Raw genomic sequence first — 8967 nt, forward strand, 5'->3', positions numbered from 1 at the left:
AGTTTACCGTATCAAAAGAACAGGCTTACTTACCTTCTACGTCTTTCTCCCGATCGTCCTCCTGCTGTTCCACTTCGAATTCTTCCTCCCTCTCCTCCTGATGTGACCAAAATTTACCGTTGTCATACCTAAGGACAGTGGTTTTAAAGGAGGTATTTGAATCTGCTCGAGTCAGCTTTACCAGATACTCCCATAGCTTTATTGAAGATTAATATCCTGTTCAATACTCACCTCCATCTCCTCATTTTTCATTGCGCGATCTGCCGCTCGTCTCGCCTGAGTAACAGATAATATATTGAATTAATGATTTCCTCGATATATGATATCGAACTTTTGTCTTTGGTATAATATTGATGAACATTATGCAAATAGACTCCATGTTCACTTTTGTGATGGCACTATGAAAATTACGCATTCTGTAGGTTGTTCTTATATAAGTTATTTTCGGTCTTAAAATTTGGATCACAATATATCGACTTGACAGATCGATAATCTGTGAGCCGATTTTAAGGACCGAAATAAGTTGATGCTCAACTCGATATGAATTTCATGTTCTTTATTACCTTTTTAAGATCTTTTGCCACAATGCATAAAATAGCATATTGAACATGTTAACATAGGAAACCCTTCATTCCATTACAAAATTATGAATATCATTGACGCGTAGGTCAGTGATTTATATCGTCTCACTTAGGTATGATATTGTTGAATAGGATGCGAATGTACGGCCTGTTCCCTTTTGTGATGATACTGTAAAAATTACGCATTCTATAGGTTTTTCTTATAAAAGTTATTTTCGGTCTTAAAATTTGGATCACAATATATCGACTTGACAGGTCGATAATCTGTGATCCAATTTTAAGGACCGAAATTAGTTGATGCTCAACTCGATATAAATTTGTTGTTCTGTATCATTTTCGAAAGAAAACAGATTGTACATTTTTGTTGACCTGTGGAAACTTACCAGATGACATCAATGCTTACCTTCTTCTCCTTTCTCAAAATCCTCTTTTTACCGCCTCCTCTTCTCTCCTCCTCCGCTTTTCTTTCTCCACTTTCCTTACTCTGTTTCTCTCCTCTTCCTCCTTTCGCTCTTCCTCCTCTTTCTCCTTTTGCTCTTCCTCCTCCTTTTTCTTGCTCTCCCTCTCTTTCCTCCTCTGCCTCTTGCTCAATTTCTGTTAAAAGAACTTATATAGAACCATACTTGCCAAAAATTCTATAAACATGAAACTAGGTGATCAACATTTAAGAACTAATGTTTAGTACTAGGTGGATGGCATCAGACGCTATCACTATCCTACCCAAACTTCGCCTTCCTCATGTGTCATGTCAAGAATTCTGCATCTGGTTTAGTCATACTTAAGTAAGTTTTACTTACGCCTTTCTCTTCAACTACCAATTCCTTTGCCCGCTCTACAACTACCTTGTTTAAAATCTGAAATCCAAATAGTCATTATATTATTGGAATTGGGTGAACCTTATTGATGAGCACAAATACGGTAAATATCCTAGAAGGCACAAAGCTTACATCCTCTGTAACCCTCTTTATCGCCTTTATCTCTTTCTCCCCTTTCTTCCTCGCCCATTCAGCCATCCTCTTTGTTATGCCTTCTTGCACATATCTTCGTACTCTCAATTTCGTACATATTTGATAAAAAAAACCCATATAATTTTGTAGATAATAACTTAATCGTGTAAAATCCAAGGCAAAAGCAACTAAGCAGGTTATTGTTATTTTACCTATTATCAGACTTTATACCTGTAATTCTGTACATATATCTTTGTTAAAGGGACATCACGTGAAAAGGCGTTTTTTTTTTAATGAATGTATGTATTGTATGCACTTCCACTTATGTTACCACGCTATCCCCATATTCATAGTCCGTTCCAAATGTCCAGTTTGACCACTTGAATTGTTCGGGAAAGCCCTGCTAAAAATAGCACCAATAACGTCACCTGACTAGGCAGTAAACACAAGTGGTGCGAGCGAGATGAAACGATTTCCAAAGAGGCCCCCAGAGAGGGGCCGTCAGGCGATGCAACTTCTTGCCGCACTATGAAACCAAGTTATATGATTTCTAAGTCCGTATTCAAACTTATTGAACAGTAATTATTCATCATTAGAAGTTAATTGCACACTTGCCAATATTCAGAATTTAAATTTATTAGCTTTAAACATAAATGTGTTGCCAATAAAATTAAACAAGGGATGGGGCACAAGTTTTTACAATTTATCACAGCCTTCTCCCGTCATACATTTACAATTAAATGTCAACAATGATAATAGGCATAAACATAAAGTAGATATATTTAAATATATATTGAATTTAGTACCGGAATGTGGCCGGTACAGATGGTACGTGGCTAAACACCTTCCCTACACCAAGGGACAAACCTTTCTGATTTTTTTTTATATGTTGCCGGGGCAGAGGAGGCCGGGTATTCATATTAGTACTAATTTAAATCTTGCATGTAAAAACAAAAATAATCGTTTAATTCAGCAATATAATTAAATCATACCATTTTATTGAACCCGGTAATATTATAAATTATGTAAATCCACGGACTTCGATAACACGTATCTCGGTGACCCAGAAAATACGCCGTGGGCCATCACAACAGTTATCCCTTGGAGGGCCTCATGGAAAAATCAAACTAACCAGTCACTTATCCCTTCCTTTCGCATAAACCACTGTATAATTATAGAAACACAAAGTAAACTCTCTCCAATACATGCACATTAACATATTAAACTAAGTTCATCTGTGTTCAAACTCAGACAAAGATACTAACGAGCTTAATAGTTTTAGATATGTATTCATTACATAAACAGCGCTAGCATTTCTGTCGATTCCATTTCAGCTTAACCGGCTATTCGGAAGAATGCATGCACCGTACTAACTGCTACGGCAGTTATTTTCTCCTTTGAATACTGCCCACCTGCAATAATGATTCCGTAACGTACTCCTTGTGCTATCTTTTGACCATTTGGCAACTTTTCGTTTCGTAGCTGACACGGTACAACACTTTTCTTTCGCTTACTTCACACGGCCAGTCATTTTTGTTTACAAAGAAATGGTGTGCTATGCGCATGCGCTAGTAGAGGGAAATCCCTGAACAAAACGTTGGTCAGACAGTTAGAAATACCGATGATTTTCTTAGATTTAATCATTTTTATGAATCTATTTCAGCCAAATCCGATCGTTATTTTCCGTAAGGAGTCTCACTTGATATGTTTATGTAGTATTTGAAAAAAAGACAAAAAATAAAGTTACTTCACCGTTATGCCCCTTTAATAGCATTTGTAGATAATATTGTGACTTCATCATAGCATACATAGTGTAATTTGATAAAACAACAGGAAATCGACCACGTGGTCAGCACATGGCATCGATAAATCCTTTCATCTTTCAAACCAAATTGTTTCCGAATTTGAAAAACTGCGGCTTGCCAACTTTCAACAACAAATTGAAAAGGGAGATAACTCTCAATTTCCGGATAACTATCAGATAATTCTGTCACTAATTTAGATAAGAGGGCAAAATTGAATAAATTAATAAAAAGGGGACTAATGAACCGATTTGAATGCAGTTTGCTGCAAAATAATCCTCTATTGACTGTTTATTTTTGTCTGTAACTTAATCCCATCTGCGAATGCGCTTAAAGGAGCGGTTACGCAATCACTAACTAATGAACCTATTTGAATGCAGTTTGCTGCAAAATAATCCTCTCACTTAATCATAGCATACATACAGTGTAATTTGATAAGACAACAGGAAATCTCCTGTATTAAGCTATCTCCTCCAGACCGCGTGGTGAGCACATTTCAACAATAAATCGTTAATTAATCAAAACATCAATTTGAAGTTTGGTTATTTGCTGCAGGATTCATCTCTTCGATCATTATATTACATACAGTTCAGCCAAATTTCAGAACAATCGGTGCAGCACTTATCATCTTTCAGACCAAATTGTTTCCGAATTTGAAAAACTGCGGCTTGCCAACTTTCAACAACAAATTGCAAAGGGAGATAACTCTCAATTTCTGGATAACTATCAGATAACTCTCTCACTAATTTAGGTAAGAGGGCAAAATTTAATAAATTAATAAAAAGAGAACTAATAACCGATTGGAATGCAGTTTGCTGCAAAATATTTGTTTGTTTGTTTGATTTTGTTTAACGTCCTATTAACAGCTTAGGTCATTTAAGGACGGCCTCCCCTGTGTGCAAGATGCATGCGTGTAGTGTATGCGTGTATTTTGGGAGGCTGCGATATGTTCGTGTTTATCTCCTTGTGATAGCGCGGAACTGATGCCGACTTTATAGTGCTACCTCACTGAAACATACTGCCGAAGACACCCAGCAGGACGCCTCACCCGGTCACATTATACTGACAACGGGCGAACCAGTCGTCCCACTCCTAATTTGCTGAGCGTTAAGCAGGAGTAGAAACTACCATTGTTAAAGACTTTGGTATGTCTCGGCCAGGGGACAGAACCCAAAGCCTTCCTCACAGGGGCGAACGCTCAACAAATGGCCAAAAGTGAGGCATTGTCAAGGGAGACATTAGGAAGAAGAAAGTTATTTAGAAAGGAGAGAAGAGATAAGGTCCCAAATTTAGTCGCCTCTTACGATCATGCAATTGAGGGCAGCAAGTACAATTCTTACGCCCTACCTGCAGGGCCATTGCTGCAAAATAATCCTCCATTGCTGCAAAATAATCCTCCATTGACTGTTTATTTTGGTCTGCAACTTAATTTCATCTGCGCATGCGCTAAAAGGGGCGGTCACTCAATCATTCGATATAAACTGAATAACTGAAATAAATTTATAAAAAGAGAACTCATGAATTGATTGGAATGCAGTTTGCTGCAAAATAATCCCCCATTGACTGTTTATTTTGGTCTGCAACTTAATTTCATCTGCGCATGCGCTAAAAGGGGCGGTAACTCAATCATTCGATATAAACTGAATAACTGAAATAAATTTATAAATCTTATGAATTGATTTGAATGCAGTTTGCTGCAGAATAATCCTTTGACTGCCTTTTTTGGTGTATTAAATATAATCTGCGCATGCGCAGAAAGGGGCGGTAACTTATTTAATGTATCATCCTCTTTTGTTGGTCGTAGAAACCTTCATCACATTTAATGAAATGTGTAAATTGACCAAAAACAGAGAGTCTAGCATATTAAATGAGAAAAGCTATAGTCCCACTTCCTGCCCTGCCCTGGGTACCGTTTCACAAACAGGGTGTAAATTACACCCGTGTGTAAATCTGTATGTAAACCGTACGTAAAAGTTACGGTCCGTTTCACAAAGCATGTGTAACTTACACCAGCTCCGGGGGGNAAGTGCAATTAAAAATGGCTACCGCAGCATTTGTTATTGAAAATGAAGCAAGGAGAGAAATTAAAAGAGAGAGAATTTTCAGGGAAAGATTGAATTATTTAGAAATGTACGACAACACTTGCATCTTTGAACGTTACCGTATGCCACGCTATGCAATCATTGGATTATTAGAGTCAATCAAAGATGACTTACTTGCTGTCACCCAGCGTTCCCATGCCATTGACCCCCAGGTTCAACTTCTTGTTGTTCTCCGATATTAATCAAACGGTGGGTTTCTTTCAGAAATTAGCGACATCCACGGAGTAATCCGCTCATCAGTCTCTTGCATCACAAAGCGAGTGATCGATGTCATTATATTATATTTGGGTCACAAAATAAGGTATCCTGATGATGTGCTAAGTATGAAAGAGGGATTCCATTCAATGGCTTGCTTCCCAAATGATGTCGGCGCCATCGACGGAACTCTTATTCCGATCATTGCACCTTCCAATGATGAACACACATACGTTTGCAGGAAGGGTTTCCATGCCCTGAACGTCCAAGCTGTCGTCGACAGCAGTTGCAGGTTTGTATAAATTCTTGAATGAGTGAAATCCAAAATATATTATCACAGCTTTAACACTCCACAACTTTATCTGTGTTGAAACACATTAGAGTGGTTTCCCTTTATTCTTACCGTGCTACTAAAACCCGGGCCAGAACTTCGGGTGGAAAATGAGTCCCTGCATTCTAATTCTAGCACAATAAGACTTGTTTTTGAAAGCATAAGATGCTGCATGATGAGTCACGAACTAAAATTGTTCAATACAAAAGATTCTACCTGTCTCACATTTTCGTGTTAATTATCTTTGTTCCACATTATAATTTTAGTTTGAAACACATAACTATAACAATTTGTTGGAGAATCATTGTAAGCAGATATTTTTTTAACTTAATTAAGTTATCACTATATTCTTGGAAAAGAAGAACACTTGCATACAAATACAAAAATCATTATTTATATCTCAGTTAAATCATCTGTTAATTAATCTTTGCCAAATCCATTAATGAGCAATTTCTTAGTACATTTAATTAAGTAACCTATTTGAATTTCTTTGGAAGAGTAGGATTGATAAAAAAGGGAGATGTTATTGTGAAAAGTTATATATGTATCTGTCAAAATAAAAGTAAAAGCTTATTTTGGAAAGACCTGGAATAGATTGAACATAAAGAGAAACTAATCTTTTTTAAAATCACCACCATTTAAATACTCCGGATGAATTTAAAAATAAATTAAAGGACTGAAGGTTTTTCTACAGTACATATAAAAACTGAGATTTGTCCAACTGGTAGAAGAAAATGAGGAGAACAATTTGATATTCATGATGACAAATGAAGAAAATATATCAGATTCCTTTTGCGTAATTTCCAATACTAATCTTCAGATTATATGTTATATTTAAACTACAAATGTTTACTTATACAATTCATAAGAACAGGGCAAATTACAAATACTTTTATTCTAAAAACATACAAAGGCACGGTCTTTTGTCAAATGTCACAAACTAGAACTGTCGTCTATGGGCTAACCAATACCCCTCGCATACCGGCTGCGTGTTGCCACTGTAGGGGCTAAATAAACAAGGGAAATGAAAAGTCTAACCTCAAATGTCGTACCTTAACAGACTGATGGATGAGACAAGCATTGTCCCAATGTAGCTTGCATCAATGCTACATATACATACAAAATACCTACCATTTCTGTGATAGTTAGCCATCTCAGCAACATAATGCATCTGTGACCTTTGACCCCATGACATTGGAAGTTTAATTAGCCATTTCAGTAACAGTAATGTACCGTCTACAGAAGTCAAGGGCCATAACTCTGTTTAATCTTGATGAACATAATGACTTTCTGGGACACAGGTTCAATTGAGGTATAACATGGTTTTAAAGTTCCATCACAATCCATGTATAAACCTAGGTGTAGGAGCTACATTTTTTTGTCGACAGACAGACAGACAGACGGACGGACAAGAGTGATTCCAGTATACATTCAATGATAAACAACATGTAGTTTTAAACTATCTTAATTTATACTCAACTTTTAATCATAACTTCAGATTCATCATCATAGTAGCTAGGTGGCCTGGATCTGTCCATGACAGCTTTATTTAAAGCAACAGCAACATGAGTACCTCATTTGAGAGACAGCTGATTGATGGATGGCTTTTTGGAGATCCGGTTATCCCCTTATACCTTGGCTTTTAACACCTAATGCCAATCTAACAGCATTAGGTGATGAAGGGTATATCTGTATATTACTGCAAACTAATGTTGTAGTACATTAGTTTTTATCTTATATTATATTGTCAACTGGCACATGAATTTTAATCTTTTATTACATGCCTTTATTTGATGAAGGAATCTCTGCCTGGTCAAGCATTTACTTATGATATTTCATAGCCATTTTGATATTCAGAGCTGTTCATTATTAAGCTATAATATAACTGTTATGTTCTAATATGGTGAGCACATAGCATGGAATGCATGCTCTTCACTGCATCCAAAAGCACTATGAACTTATAAACTGTAGGTGATAGGGGGAAATGTTTGGAGAATTAGTGAAAATATCCCTTTCATTAAATTTAAGGTACAATCGTGCTCATAAGAAAACCAGAAGTGTTGTGGAGAGAGCATTTGGTATAGGCAAGTCTCGTTTCAGGCATGTACACTGTCTTATCCAATATAAAAACTGATGAATACATTTTTATTTTTACAAATGATGGCTCATACTAACTTCTGTGACAAAGTGAGCTCTATCAAAAAGTTGATTTAATTAAGTAATGGGCTTAGTTTATCTTAGAGATGTTTACACGTCTTAGAACGACATACCTGTGAAACCTTTGACACGGGAAATTTAACTTTAATTCATACTATATATTACAGATGTCTGCATACATCAGCAGGACATCTGATGTCATCACCAGAGAGAAGCTGCAAGGTGATCCATGCAGGTTCCATCCTCCATAACATCTGTATTGACAACAACATTCCTGTTGTGGAGGAGGAAGTTGAGGACGAAGACCAAGTCAACTACAATGGGCCTATAAATGATGGTGTTGCAACTAGGCGGGCCCTAATCCAGATTCACTTAATTTTAGAAAGTTGTCTGCTGGTATAAATACTACAATTGGTTTTAACTATATAGAGTCAGCTGATATGTGTTATACGTATTTAAGGTTTTTTTCTTCAAATTATGTATGTTATGTGATAAACAGAATCTTACATTCATGTCCATGTCATATTGAATCAAAATTTCATAATTGGAGAGAGTGCTGGTGATAGATCATATGGACCAGCGAGGCTTGTATTTGCAGCGATCTTATTAAGGGCTATAAGATGGGCCTTCTGTATTTCAATCAGCGACTCTAAATGTTTTAGCTTCTGCCTCTCAATCTGTAGTAATTGCTCACTGTAGCTTGATTCAGAAATGAACAAAAATAATCATAACTATCATCTTATTACATAAATATTTGCTTTAAACATTCCATAAATATTACAAAATTTAAACTACGAAGAAAATTACAGAAACGTTACACAAGTAATATAATTTTCAAGTCATCTAATGTAT

At 36.4% G+C, this 8967-nt stretch overlaps 1 protein-coding gene across 1 annotated transcript in view; it reads right to left on the bottom strand.

Moving 5' to 3' along the window:
• Positions 1-1594, bottom strand: part of LOC110459093 (putative uncharacterized protein DDB_G0271982) — a 3145-nt gene extending 1551 nt beyond the window's left edge. The window contains exons 1-5 of the mRNA XM_021511196.1: positions 1529-1594; positions 1379-1435; positions 1017-1175; positions 232-276; positions 34-97 (exon numbers count right to left, since the gene is read on the bottom strand). Coding sequence (XP_021366871.1) covers positions 34-97; positions 232-276; positions 1017-1175; positions 1379-1435; positions 1529-1594 — 391 coding nt within the window. The remainder of the gene's footprint in view (positions 1-33; positions 98-231; positions 277-1016; positions 1176-1378; positions 1436-1528) is intronic.
• Between the last annotated feature and the right edge of the window lie 7373 nt (positions 1595-8967).

The sequence above is a fragment of the Mizuhopecten yessoensis genome, unplaced genomic scaffold (genome assembly GCF_002113885.1).
Source record: "Mizuhopecten yessoensis strain PY_sf001 unplaced genomic scaffold, ASM211388v2 scaffold9967, whole genome shotgun sequence".
Classification (NCBI taxonomy): Eukaryota; Metazoa; Mollusca; class Bivalvia; order Pectinida; family Pectinidae; genus Mizuhopecten; species Mizuhopecten yessoensis.